At 35.7% G+C, this 15,043-nt stretch overlaps 2 protein-coding genes across 2 annotated transcripts; both read left to right on the top strand.

Moving 5' to 3' along the window:
- LOC107631564 (putative calcium-binding protein CML19) lies at nt 1,519-2,286 on the top strand. The gene has a single exon (XM_016335056.2). It carries the CDS (start codon nt 1,761-1,763, stop codon nt 2,181-2,183), a length of 423 nt encoding a protein of 140 aa, XP_016190542.1. The 5' UTR covers nt 1,519-1,760; the 3' UTR covers nt 2,184-2,286.
- LOC107608289 lies at nt 7,873-9,767 on the top strand. The gene is made up of 4 exons (XM_016310129.1): nt 7,873-8,403; nt 8,509-8,778; nt 8,853-8,920; nt 9,545-9,767. The coding sequence occupies exons 1-4, from the start codon at nt 7,873-7,875 to the stop codon at nt 9,765-9,767; spliced, it is 1,092 nt and encodes a 363-aa protein (XP_016165615.1).

Genomic DNA, 15,043 nt, shown 5'->3' with positions numbered 1-15,043 from the left:
AGTTTTAATTTAATGACATAAACAACTTTAAAAATTTCTGTCTTTAAAAATCTTAAAAGTAGCGTACTAATTAGTCAATACAAGATGTAAAATTTTGGAAATTTTATTTCGGATGGTGGTGTCTAGAATGTATCAGTTTAACTTGGTGATTAGAGGTGCTTCATTCTATTAATCAATTCTGAAATTGGAGGCACCAATTTTTTCACTGAGTAAATAGTCTTAGCACAAAGTGAACGTAGTAATTTGTGTAAATTAAAGAAAAATAGACACTCCGATTTATAATTTTTGAATTTTTAAATTAAAATCGGATCTTTCAATTTTACTTTTTACAGATACAAAAACAAAAAAAATATATAATATTAAAATCTGGTCCAATTTTAAATTTATCTTCCTCCAATAATAAATTAAACCATCTGATTTGTTTAGTATCAATTTAAAATAAAATTTCTCCATACAAATAAAAGATATCCATATTTCTAATAATAATGTACTACACACGTATTTTATCTGCATAAAAAAATTAGCCGTAAAAGTTAACTATCTTTGTATTTATATATACCTAAATTAAATTTAATATTTTGCAAAGAATTTAATTTAATGCATTAGTATAATATATAAAAAGTAATTTAAGAATTAAATTATTGATAAAAATATTTTAGAAGATTTAAACAACAAAAATATCATATAAAAATTAAAAATTTGATAAAAATGATTCTTTTTGAAAGATATTTTGTCTGTGACTAAATTCTTAGAGGAGAATGGTTGATAGTTTAGTCTTAATGTATTTAAAAAAATCATATTATATAATCACCAATTAATTATTTTTAGTTAATATTTAACCAATTGTGAACAAAGATTAAATTTTAATAATATAAAAATAAACTTTGATTCAAAATATTAATTATTGAATTTTTAATATTTTTCTTTTAAAAATGATTCACATTCTTTTAAGGATAAATTATTAAAAATGTACTCAAATAATTTTATTGCTGACAAAATGCATCCGAATTTTGCTATCGATAAAAATATCCTTAAATAATTTTGAAATGCGACGAAAATATCTAACATTAAATATATATTTTTCAAAAAATATTTTAGAAATTGAATTTTAATAAAAATTTTTAAAAGGATAATTAAAAAAATAAAATATTTTTATCCTTAATATTTGGTGCTTTTACATTAAATATATTTTGTGTAACTCAATTTTACTAATGGGTTTACCATTCCCCCAAAAGAGGTGGCTACAACACGCTAGCTAAAATCCCTTTGGTATTGTTCTTATTATTCACGCTCCTTTGACCTCAGCATTATTACTTATTAGTACTACAGTACAGGTTCTAGGGTCCTTTGAAAACTTCGAAGTAATGGGTCCGCGTTATCCAATTTGGTGTTTATTTTGTCTTGGTCCAATAGAATTTGTCCTCTCTTTTTCTTTCTCTCTCTCTCTCTCCAACGTGTCATTTCTTTGTTAATATTTAATACCTACCTATGCCCTTACGCCGTTGGCGTTTACCTTTTCCCCAACGAACACTTCCCGGCAACTTCTCTCCCTTTCCTTCTTCATTAAATTTACATGCACGACAGTTAGTTATTAATTAGTTAACACACCACTTACGCGCAAAAACACCTATATATAAGAATTCTCCTTTCATTATATTTCATTCACCACTTTCCCGAAAAATAAAACATCAAAATCCTAGCTATTAATTACCACATACATATTACTTGTAATTAAATTAATCTGTTTTATTTGTTGTATAATGAAGTACACACAATTTGAGCGAGTTCTTGGTTACTTCGATGAAGATGGCGACGGTAAGATTTCAGCTTCTGAGCTAAGGAGCCAGCTCGGGAAGATGAGTGGCGAGATTCTATTGGAGGAGGAGGTGGAGATGGCCATCGCGGCGTTGGATTCGGATGGCGATGGGTTGCTGAGTTTTGAGGATATGATGAATCTCATGGAAGGAGGGGAGGAAGACGAGAAGTTGAAGGATTTGAAGGAAGCTTTCGAGATGTATGACACGGATCGATGTGGGTTCATTACTCCTAAAGGGTTGAGGAGAATGCTGAAAAAGTTGGGAGAATCTATGTCCGTTGAGGAATGCCAAGTTATGATTAGTCGCTTTGATTTGAATGGTGATGGGATGCTTAGCTTTGAAGAATTCAGAATTATGATGCAGTGACAGTGTTTGTGAATATGCCTGTGCTGTGAATAGTGTATTATTCATTTTTTCATTGTACACTTCTACATATTCTCTAATTCTTTTAAGTTTTTTTTTTTTTTTTCATTGTACACTTCTACATATATTTTAATTTTTTTAAGGTTTTTTTTAATTAAATTATGTTTTGTTAGGGATGGCAAACGGGCTGAAACCACCGGATTAGCCCGCATAACTCACTAAAAAAGAGAATTGGATTGTAAATTTAAAACCGCCATAATTAAAAAGTATGACTAAAGGTGTGTTTGGCAAACTCGTTTGAAGAAAAAAAAAAGCACGTTTAAACTTATTGAAAGTTTCAATTTTTTATTTGGCTAACTTTTGATTTGGCAAACGCAGAAATGATTTTATAGTCAAAATCACGTTTACCAGATGCAACAATTTTTAGCTTCTGCGTTTTACTAACTGGCTTTTAGCCATTTACACTAAACATCTATTTTTCTTTTACCAATTTTATCCTTTAGACATGTTATTGTATTATTTATGGAATTCTTATTATTTCTCTCTATATGAGCTCTTTTTTTCTATTATTTATTATTTTTATTTTTTTGTTAAATTTTTATTTGACATTATACACTCTTATAATTATGATTTTTGTATATTATATTTATTATTATCTTTTCATAATATGATTTATTGATCCCATTAGGTAAAGTAAATTAAACAAAACAATATTTATTTTACTATAATCCATTTTGATATAAAAATGGCCAAACATAAATCACTTCAATACAAACTTACTTTTAATCAAAATCAAGTTTGCAAAATCAATTTTATGCAAAAAGTAATCCAAACACACACTAACTCGCACCGCCTAATCCGCGAGTTTCGACGAGGCAGGACGGACTTTTTTGGCTGGCCCATTTTTTTTATAATTAAAAATAATAATTAAAGATGTTCTAAGTTATAATTTATCATTACAAGAAAGTATCAGAATAGCGACCGATTTTAGCGACCGAAAAAATTAGTTGCTAATAGCGACTGATTTAGCGACCAATATAAAATTTCTAGGACAAAAAAAATATTCGTCGCTAAAATCGGTCGCTATATTCGACCGACAAAATCGGTCACTAATAGCAACCGAATTAGCGACCGATAAAGTTTTAATACAACTAGAATAAAGATGGTCACTAAAATCGGTCGCTATTTTTTCATTTAGTGACCGAATTAGCAACCGAAATAGAAAGTAATGTCTTTGGAACTGTTGGTCACAGTCGCTATTTTTTAATTTAGCAACCGATTTTGTAACTGATAGTGAAATAGGGTGAACAACTGTTTGGTCACTAATTCAGTTGCTAAATTACCGGTCGCTAAATCGGTTGCTAATTGTTAAGTTAGCGGCTGATTTTAGTGACTAACAGAATCAGTCACTAATAGTCACCAAATTAGCGACCGATTAGTTTTATACAAACAGAATATAAATGGTCGCTAAAATCATTCGCTATTTTTTAATTTAACGACCAAATTAGCAACCAAAACAAAAGAAAGAATGTCCTTGAGACTCTTGGTCACAAAATCGGTCGCTATTTTTTAATTTAGCGACCGATTTTGCAACCGATCGATAGGTAAATAGAATAAAACGTGGTTGATTGATAGTTCAATCACTAAAGTTATAGTCACTAAATCGGTTGCTAATTTTTAAGTTAGCGACCGATTTTATAAACTAATCAGTCACAAAAACAGTCGCTAATTAAAAAAAGGATATTATCTAAATTACCCTCACTAACTCTAACTCACCCACACCATTCTCATCTTCTCCAATCAGATACCATTGTCATCTCCGACGCCATTGTCGTCTTCTTCGCTGCCGTCTTCTGCTTCTCGCTGCCGTCTCCTGAGATCCCGTTGGCATCGTCTGCTGCGGTCACGTCGCCGTCTCCTGAGGTCTTGTCACAATCTTCTTCTGCAGTCTAGGTGTCGTCGCCTTCGTCGTTGAGATCTCGGCACCTAATCGTCGTCTTCAAGCAAGTAACCTCCTAATCGCCGATTCCGATCCATTCTGTTAGGTTTGATTTTTTTCCCCTTTGGTTAGGATTTTAGTGATGTGCGTTCATTGAATTTGCCAGATCTCCAGATCCACTTCATTCTTCTTCCTCCGCTTCTTCCCCCACTGCTCGCAATGCCAATGCCTCTTCCTCTTCCTCTTCCTCTTCATCTCCTGCTTCTGCTTCCAGGTTCATTCACCTTTTCTTCTCTCTTCTCATTCACTTATTGCATTTTCTTTCAATTCTTTTCGTTCCTATTTTTCAATGTCAGCAATTGTTTAGCTACTTTTCAGGTTTTTTCTTTCAAATGCTAGTAATATCATGCTTTATTACTCTTTCAGTTATCGAAGCTTAGGGTTTGTTTGGACGAGCTTCTAAGAAAATATTTTTATTTTGAGTTATCTTTTTTTAAAAGATCTTATGAAAAAGTAAAAGTAATTTTATGTTTGGATATCTCTTGTAAAAATATCTTTTTATCTATCAATTATGTTTGAGTATAATAATATAAAAATACTTTTTTGTTTATTTATTATGTAAAAATATCTTTTTTTAAAGAAAAAAGATCTTTTAAAAAAAGATGTAAATTGTAACTTCTCAAAAAAATTTTTTTTTTATTTTTCTAGTGCTTTTACTTTTACTATTAGAAATTTGCCAAACACGTTAAAAAAAAAATTTCATTGAAAAAAGATCTGTTTTTAATCAAGATAATGACAGTCAAATAGGCACTTAGCCACATCTGCTTTGTGGATTTAGCTCTAATTGGGGATCTGCCTGTAAATTTTGATATTCGAGCATAAGACTTCACCAAATGCTTTAGGTTTAATTTAAATGTGCCAATTATTAACTTAACAAATCCGTACATTGCTTGATGCTTACAAAGATGTAAAGTTTTATGGTGATGTGGTAGTCTAGACAGAGTTTAGATCAGGTCCTGCTTTTCCTTTTTTTTGGGCTATAATTTCAAGTTCCATGCATTAATTGTGGTGTACTTGTGATTATGATCTTTCAACCATCAAATCAGGGAAAGACATGAACTGGAATTGGAATTCAAGAGATCTTGGGATGCATTTCGGTCATCTAGCTCTGAGAAGGTTCTTACTTGTCGTTATTTAGTTACTCCGATGGTTTAGTGAATATTTCATCTAGTATTATATATTACGGTAAATGATGAGTTACTAATCCTTCCTCGTTTACTTGCAGAAAAAGGAAGTCGCCTTGAATTCTTGTGTAGATATCTTTTTTAGATTAGTAAAGTAGCATTTTAACTTAGCTCATTTACTTACCAGTTAACAAAACATTTTCTTCTTTGCTTCATTGTATTCCTATATTATACCTGCCTTATTTTATTTGCGGTAGGATAACTTGTGATGAGTTGCTAGTTACTATGAGTTTGTGTTAGGCACACTACACATATAAAATGTTTAACTGGAAGCCCATATTACTGTTAGTTTTCCCTCTTCTGGTGCATGGTACAGTAATGCTACTTATGCTCTTAGTTGTACATATGTAAGCATTGATGAACGTGAAAAGGCTGATATTTGATCGACATAACTTAGTTTGTTATGTTGTTGTTGCTGTTGGAGAAGATGAAGTATTTACATTTGCATTATGAGTAAATTTAAATATATAATATTACACTGGTAAGCATCAAAGTGGTCCTTGAAGTTAGCGTTGAGCCTCAAAGTAATCCCTAAAGTTAAAAATTAGTCGTAATCGTCCCTGAAGTTGAGCTCTGGTAATCAAAGTCGTCCTTCCGGTCAATTTCGTCCAGCTGGCGCAACCGGAAAGCTGACCTGGAGTCGATGGTGACACGTTATCAGCGCAGAAACGATGTCGTATATGGGGTGGCGCCAAAATGAGATGAAACGACGTCGTTTTATGGCAAAAAAAACCCCTCCCTCAACGTTACACTAATCTATCGTCTTCCACGCTCATAACACAAACACGACACAAAGCAGAGCTCTCTTCTTCTCCGCTACCCTCATCACTGGCGTCAGTGTGATTGCAGTTACCGGAGCATATTTCGGTGGAGAACCAAGGCTCCAAAGAATCACCTTCATCATCTACATCAGACAGAGAGTTGTGAAGGCTGGTTTCTCTAAAACAGATACGTAAAAAAAATATAAATATGTGATGAAGCTCTGTTTTTTGAAATTTGATGTTAATCTATTCTTCACAAGGGGCAAAAGCGTTTTCTTCGAGTGTTTTGTGTCGGAATGTATGCTTGTGTTTTGGGGTACTTGCTAGGGTTTGATCAGAAGTAGGTTTCTTAGGGGTTAGGCCAACTAAGGGGGTTTTTGTTACGACGAAAACTTATTTTTTATGTCCAAGGGTTCACTGCAGTTACAGTTTTAGTTATGGAGTTAGTAAGTTGGTAATGTGCATGAAGTTAGTGAGGCTGATATATGAAAAAAAATTTTAAAATTTCAGATGGGTGATGATTTGATTACCATCATATTTCACCATGGAGGATCATTCATCACAGATGTTGATGGAGGTGTGACTTACAATGGTGGAGATGTCTCTGAGTTGCCAGGAGTTGATACAGACAAACTAGATGTCTTCTTTGTTCGAGACTACCACAAGAATCTTGGATATGACAAGGTGACTCAAACATGGTGGCTGGTGCCTAATAGGCCTTTGCAAAATGGTCTAAGGGCTATAACAGATGACAAGGAGCTCTTGGAGATGTGCTACCTTGCTCAACAGAACAAAGGGGTTATTCATGTGTACTACGAACATGGAGTCTCAGAACCTCTGTACATTGAGGAAGCAGAGCCAGTTTCATCTAAAGGGAAGGAGCTGATGGTGATACAGGATTTGAATCCCACTCCAAATCCCACCACCAATGATGATGCCGAGCCAATTCCCACCACAACAGAATGTACTCCAACCTCTGCACCAAATGACACCAGTATTCTCACCCAAAAAACAGTCTCAACTACAAAGCTCCCAACTACAAAGCTCCCACCTATTTCAATTTCTGTTAGTAAACCAGCAAAAAAAATACACCCCAACCCCACCGAAACTCCTATGTCCAACCCCAATCCACCCCCAAAAACAGTGGCTCAATCCAGTAAAACCAAGCCGAAAAACCCACTAAAAAAAATGTTGCAAGCCACTGAAATTCCTAAACCATGGTCGAAGTTGAAAGAGACCAAGAAGTCTGCTGTACCAAGGAGAGGGACTAGGAATGTTAAATCTGCTGCACCAGCAACATATGGAAGGAGGCCACTAACAAAAGCAGCTGCTGGTGGAACTAATGTAAGACGTAATGGTAAGGGAAAACAGCCCCAAACAGAATGTGTGGCATTGTCTAGCTCAGAGGATTCCTCAGATAGTGAAGCTAGTGATGGTAGTGAGGAGGATGAACCATATCAGCCTGATGGTGATGTGGTGTCTAGTGAGGAAGATGTGCGTGTGGAGACATCAGTAGGAACAAAAAAGACAAATGTGAAATTCAGAACCAGGATAGATAAGAAAACTTCTAAACAAAAGAGGGTTGTAATGGTTGAGGATGATGGTCCCGTGTGTGCTGACTCAGGCTCTAAGGATGATGCACTTTTTTTGGACCAATTCCTAAGTTCGGTTCTATGGGAACATATCATGCTGCCCAAGATGAAGGTTATGAGGAATCTGATGGTGGAGACTCATGGCACTCAGAAGAAATGAAGACTCCTCCAAACTCTAAGGATGAGTTGGAGGAGGTTGATTCGGATGAGGTCTTCCCTATGTTCAGAGATGGAGGTAGGTTTGGGCAGCTTAGGCTTGCGGTTGGAATGACATTCGCTACAAAGATGGAGTTCAAAGAGGCTGTGCGTGAATATTGTATACAAGAGGGTCGCAGGATTTGGTTTAAGAAGAATGATAATGTAAGGATGAGAGCAGTGTGTAAGGATGAGAACTGTGGCTGGCTTGTGTATGCTGCTAACAACACAGAGAACAATTACTGGCAGATCAAGACGTTCATGGATGACCACAGTTGTGCAAGGAAAACCAAAAATAGACTGGCTAATAGGAAGTGGTTGGCCGGAAAATTGGTGAAGAAGCTTCGAAAATATCCTAATCTAAGACACTGTGAGGCTGCTCAGTATTTTAAGACAAAATGTGACTTGGAACTAAGCAAGTGTTCATTGACTAGGGCCTTAGGAAATGCTAGGGCTGTTGTGCATGGTGATGCTGCTGCCCAGTATGGGATGGTGAGGGATTATGGGCTCACATTGCTTAAGAGTAACCCAGGCTCCATTGTCACAGTTGGAGTTATCCCTTAGCCTAACCCTGATGATGAACCAATATTTGAGAAGATATACATTTGCTTGGATGCCTGTAAGAAGGGATTTTTGGCTGGCTACAGACCCCTCATAGGCTTGGATGGAGCTTTTCTGAAGACCCAGCATAGTGGTCAGATCTTGTCTGCAATTGGACAAGATGCAAACAATCACATATATGTGATTGCATATGCAATTGTCCCTGTTGAAAATACTGAAAACTGGAGGTGGTTCTTGGAATTACTTCATCAAGACTTGGGAGATTATAAGCAAAACAAGCTCTATTTCATATCAGATATGCAGAAGGTACGTTTTAGACATGTATTTGTTGTTGTATAATTTGTATTGGCTGCTCTGATAATACCATGAATTGCTTATAGATAGTGAACTGCTGTGACTTAATAGATCGACTACTGCTCCATGAACTGCTTATATATGCTGAACTACTGTATATATAATGAACCAATGCTTTACTTAATAGATGGACTACTTATCCATGAACTGCTTATATATGCTGAACTGCTGTGTATACAATTGAACAACTGCTTTACTTAATAGATGGACTACTGCTCCATGAACTGGTAAATATATATTGAACTGATGTAAAGAACAGGGACGAATCTGATGTCACTTATAAAACTTCAGGGACGACTCTGATGTCACTTATAAAACTTAAGGGACTAATCCGAAGTCACTTATAAAACTTACGGGATCATTTTGACGCTCGAAAGCATGTATTTCACCACTGTTTTCTTTTTTAAATTCAGAGCCTAATCCATGCTGTTAAGGAGGTTTTTCCAGGGGTCCATCACAGATTCTGTGTGTGGCATTTGTGGAAGAACTTCAATAAACAGTGGAAATATCTCCAGCTTAGAGGGTTGCTATGGGATTGTGCAAGGTGCACCAGCCAAGATGGGTTCCTAGAGAGTATCAAAAAGATTGAGAGGGTTAACAAGGAAGCTTGGGAGTATTTGAACAAGTGGCCTAGAGACTCTTAGAGCCGGGCTTTCTTCAGCAATGCACCTAAAATAGACAATATCTGCAACAATTCTTGTGAAGTCTTTAACTCAAGGATCAAAGAAGTTAGAGCCAAACCTATCGTTACACTCTTAGAAGAAGTCAGAATGTATGCAATGAGGTCCATCGCTAGGAACAAAGTGAAGCTTAGTTCGAACACTGGGATTCTACCACCTATACAGCGTAGCAGGTTAGAAAAGATAAGGAAGGAGTCAAAGAGTTGGGTCCCAATGTGGTCTGGTGACTCTGAATATGAGAAATTCGAGGTTCATGGGTAGCCAACTAACATGGTTGTTGATCTGGGAAAGAGGCTCTGCACATGTGGTTTTTGGCAATTGAGTGGTGATATACTTTTACTTGTTTCTTGATTTGTTATTTTTTTTCTTACTGCTGGCATAATATTGGTAATCTTTGGTCTTGTGTTAATGTTATTTAGGGATTCCATGTGTGCATGCTTGTGCTGCATTGGCAAGGGTTCGTAGAAGACCAGATGAGTTTTGTCATCAGTGGTTGACAATAGAAGCATATAATAACAAATATGCCTTCCATATCAATCCAATTCCAGGTCAAGCCCTATTGGAAAATTCACCTCATAATAGACTACAAGCACCAAAGTTTAGAAAGAAGCCAGGTCCACTTACGAAAAAAAGAAGAAAGGATGTAGATGAGGAGCCAAGTGGGGGTAAAAAGCAGAGGACGAAGATGAAAAGAATTTATCAAAAAGATCACTGTCATCATTGTGGTGAATCAGGACACACCAAGAGAAACTGTGTTAAGAGAGCTGCTGATGAGGTGGCTGCTGTTGCTGCTGTAGAGGCTGCTGCTGTCCAACCCCCAGCTGCTAATGGTGGTGAAGCCACCCTTGTCCCAGAACCCCCCACCGAAATTCAGCTTGAAGTCAGTCAACCACCGTTGTCACAAACCGATGACTCTCAAGAGGTTCACAAAATTAAATGACATTCAATCTTATTATGTGCATGTTCTTGATTACTTTTACTAACTATTCTACATGTCTTCACTAATAGGTCTTGCCGCCTCCTGTGAGGCCACCGAAACTCCCTCCCAAAAGGAAGTCATCCAAACAAGAAAAGGAAACTCCAGTAAGTAGCTTTCAAGCAGCAACCACCCCACCTGCTGCCACCCCACCTGCAACCAATCAACCCTCAACTATTCATCCATCTCATCCTATGCAAGGTGCATCACAGGGGACCGTTACAAGGCTTGCTAACTTCATGAAGTTTGTTCCCAATCCTGAATTCCGACCACCCAGAAACAAAAAATGAATACTAGAATTATTATGTTTAGGAAAAGATTATTTTGTTTAACTATTTTGATGAAACAGTGTGCTTTCTTAATTTAGAACCCAAGTGTTGGGGATTTTTGGTTCAAAACTTATGTTCTCAATATGTTGAGAACTTTTGATATACTTGTCGAATATTGCCCTGGCTATGTAATGCCTATTTTGAATATGTTTTCTGCATTATGAATATATGATTATGGATTATGATCTCATTGAACTTGAGCTGTGCCAGATTTTCTTTTTGTTGTTCTCTGATATGCCATTAAGATTAATTCTATTAGATGATTCCATTAATAGTGCAGGAACAATTATTTACATATAACCTCTTCTTTATTCAAATTCCAAATTATTCTTGCCCAGTCATGTGAAACAGTTTAATCTGCATTCCTTTCAATCAAAATGACAGGTGCAAGTACATGAACAGAACAACATATGCATATCACATGTCACTTATTTTTTTGGCTAAATACAATTGACTCTGTTGCCTATCCAACCTTAAGACAAGCACAACAACTTTAACCAGCAGCAGCAGCATACATGTAAACAGCAAAATCCCCCCCCCCCATTTTGAGAACTCTAACTTCAGACTCTAATCTTCCAAGCTTCCAAGCAATCTTCATCTTCCATTCTTCGTTGTCGTTTGAAGAGCTGGTTCTACCATCACATGTTACCGCATCTTCTTCTAGAATTTTGTCCACCCATAGAAACAACCCACACCACCTCTTACCTGCAATCTAAACCCAGGAAAGTAATTTTCAAACTTTACATCCAGATTTACAACAAAGAACAGCATCAAACACTTACATTGTAGTTTGGACAACCCATGAACGGTCTCCCTGGATTAGAATCCGTCGTTGACCATCGCAACAGTGGTCTCGACCCGCATGCACACCATTCTGGCAGACGTGCATCTCAGTTTCTATTCATTCTCCTCATGATGCTTCTAAATGATTGTGGGTTGTTGGAGCTCCCAGCTGCATTGCTAGCACTAGCCATAACGTGTGGTGTTCGAAGATGAAGAAGACACTGAAGACTCACCTCTGGTGCGATGGAGAGTAGACGAGAACAGCATGTGCAATGGAGAAGAAAGGAGAAGAATTGGGGGCTAGGATTTTTTAACCTAAAATTAGGGACCAAATTGAGTCCAAAATGTTTACTGCGTCACCTCAGCTAGCCGTTGCGCTGCTAACGTGTCACCAGCGACTCCAGGTCAGCTTTCTAGTTGCGACAGCTGGACGAAATTGACCAGAAGGATGACTACGATTACCGGAGCTCAACTTCACGGACAATTACGACTAATTTTTAACTTCAGGGATTACTTTGAGACTCGACGATAACTTCAAGGAACACTTTGATGCTTACCTCAATATTAGAAGATAAATTTGACTACTTAAGAGTTTATTTGTGCCTTCCTATTTCTTTCTCCAATGATCTTGAGAAAAACTTTATGAGATAATATATTTCTTGCCTATATATATATATTTGCAATGCTTTTTGAATCTAAAATTTCTTACAGATTTTCATGATTGGAGCGTGATAATTGATTTTTGATGTTGTTGGTGCACATGTTAGTTGAAGCCCATATATTCTCTTTTGTTGTTGGAAGAGCATTTGTAACAAATATAGAAAAGCTAACAGTCCCTAGTAAAAAAGATCTCTAGATGTTACTCAAGTTTTAAAGTATTTCCCTGAAGCCACAAAGGTTTGACTTAGATGTTGCTTGAAATATTATGGCCCCTTTTTTTAGTTAATTATTTATTTGGGTTAAGTACTGAAATCGTCCCTAAGGTCTGGGGTGAAAATCAAAATCGTCCCCGACCTTTTTTTGTTATTAAAATTATCCTCAACGTTACAAAACGTTATAAAATCGTCATTTTCTACTTTAATTTTATTTTTTTACCATATTACCCTTCATTATTAATAAAAATAATTAAAAATAATATTAAAAAAATTAAAATAATCGTAACCCCCATCCCCTTCCTCATGCCCCTTTCTTCAAAATTCCAACCCCAATTTCAACTTCAATTTTTCTTCTCACCACCGCTGCCGCTCTACTTATTCGTTTTTAGAGTTCGCCGCCGCCGCCGCGTGGTCATCGGGAGGGGGATCTCGCTGGCGCTGCTTCTTCTTCTGTGACTGCTTGAACTTTTGCTTCTGCTTGTTTTGTTTCTTCTTCTGCTTCTGCCCTGCTTCTGCTTGAACTTCTGTTGTCATCTGTGACTGCTTCTGTTGTTTTGCTGTTTTTGGATCTGAAAACTGAAATTGTAATTGATGATTATTGAATTATTGTTTATTGAAATTGTTGTGATTATTGAAATTGTTATGGTTCTTCTGCCTCTAATTTTTTTATTGATTTATTTTGTTTTGTAAATGTTGCTGTTAATTTGTTTTGTTTTGTTATGAGTAATGAATGGCTATGGTGGCAGTGGTAATGGTGGTGAAGAAAGGAAGAGTGAGAAAAGGAAGGAGATTGAGGAAGAGTGAGAAGAGGAAGGAGAAGAGGGGAGGGTGAGGGAGTGGCGGTGAGGGGGTTACGGGAGGGTGAGTGATGGAAAAAAATTAACATAAATCATAAGTGACTTAAACAAATTTATTCCTGAACAAAGATTTATTAGGAAAGTATGTTTGCATTTTTACGGACTTCACACGAATAATTCTTTCTGATAGAGAAAATGTTTATCTTTTTTAAAAATAATGAATGAAATTTTATATTATAATACAATAGTATCTATTAAATGAAATTGCATTTTCAAATACCATATTTATTTTTTTTGAAACACCCAACCAAAATTTTCATTTCATGTTTTGATCCATCCATACTAGGCCCATGTAACAGAAAAAAGTTATTGGTTGGGAAAATCTCCCAAATATCCTTGCAGTAACCTACTCTTACTTACTGCGCTCAACATTGATCCCCTCAATGGAAAGATTCTCTTTGCCACATATTATTATAATATTAGTCAGTCAAACTTTAGCTATCTTTAGCCATTTAATCCCATGCTACCATAGAACTCACCTACATATATATATATCTCATAATCTGTGTCTCCATATATTCTTAGTCTAAACCTTTTTGAAAAAGCTTGATTTATTTGTGAATAATAGGGGTCCTCAAGGGGTTATACTTGTGCACATCATTTTTACATCAGCAACAACAGCGAGTGTCTTGTACTCTTTTTCATTAAGTGGGTTCAACTATTTACTTTCAAGCTATTTTGTAAATATTTCCCATTCAAACTATTTTACTTATGCAGGTAGAGGGAAGTATTGTGCACATCATGAAGGCACTAGCAAGCCATCCATCAGCAGCATAGAATTTGATAGAGGATGACTCACTTATGTTACTTTTTCAAATGGTGTCCAATGGGTCTTTGATAGTTTTCTTTTGCTACAAGGAAGGACTTCTTCCATTGCATTGTATTCAATTTCATAGACATGCTATGCAGAAGCTTCAAAAATATTTTATGAATATTGTAGTTTGATCTTGTTTTGTTTGTGGCATATTGATGTTGTTGCTTGTATAATTTTAGATACTTGGTCTTCTCCTGGATAATGACAATGGAAGCACAGCCAAGTACATCCGAAAGCATCATCTGGTATAATTGCTAGCTTTTAATCAACTTTATTTTGTATTGTAAGTAGAAGAGGGTTATCCCACTAGTAACTATGAGCACTGTTTTATTTTTTCAGAATGGGTTGCAGCAAAGTCCACTGAGGTTCAATTCAATGGCATTCAGAATGGAGGCATGCTCTTGTTCCCAGAATGTAATCCCTCTTTCTCTTTCTGTTTTCTTTATTATACTGAATTATCTTTATTTACATTAGATACATTAACGAAATAGTAGTTAACTTTTTTAGTAGCTTTACTTGCCATCATATTCTTGGAAATTGTAATATAGTTGCACATTTATTAGAATGAGATAGGTATTTTGAATAAATAAATAGATATAAATTTTTTAGCTTTTAGTAATATTTTTCCAGTTCTAAGTTAACAAATGCAGCCTTATTATTTTAGCTGCATTGCGATCTATGCACACGCTTTTTGTTTCTTTGATACTTTCTTCGTTTTTCGTTATCTGTTATTTTTGTTATCTTATTGGATTCTATTGGAATTACAAATAAAAAGGAACAGAATTCTCTGTTGAAATCTACTTCCTTGTGAAACTTTTAAGTTTTGAACATGATTTGAGACTTGAATTGAATTGGTTTAAGTGAGTTTCATTCATTTTCCATTTTCTTTCTTGTGATAGTGTT

Source organism: Arachis ipaensis, chromosome B01 (genome assembly GCF_000816755.2).
Source record: "Arachis ipaensis cultivar K30076 chromosome B01, Araip1.1, whole genome shotgun sequence".
Classification (NCBI taxonomy): domain Eukaryota; kingdom Viridiplantae; phylum Streptophyta; class Magnoliopsida; order Fabales; family Fabaceae; genus Arachis; species Arachis ipaensis.
This window is presented reverse-complemented; position numbering and strand designations above follow the sequence as displayed.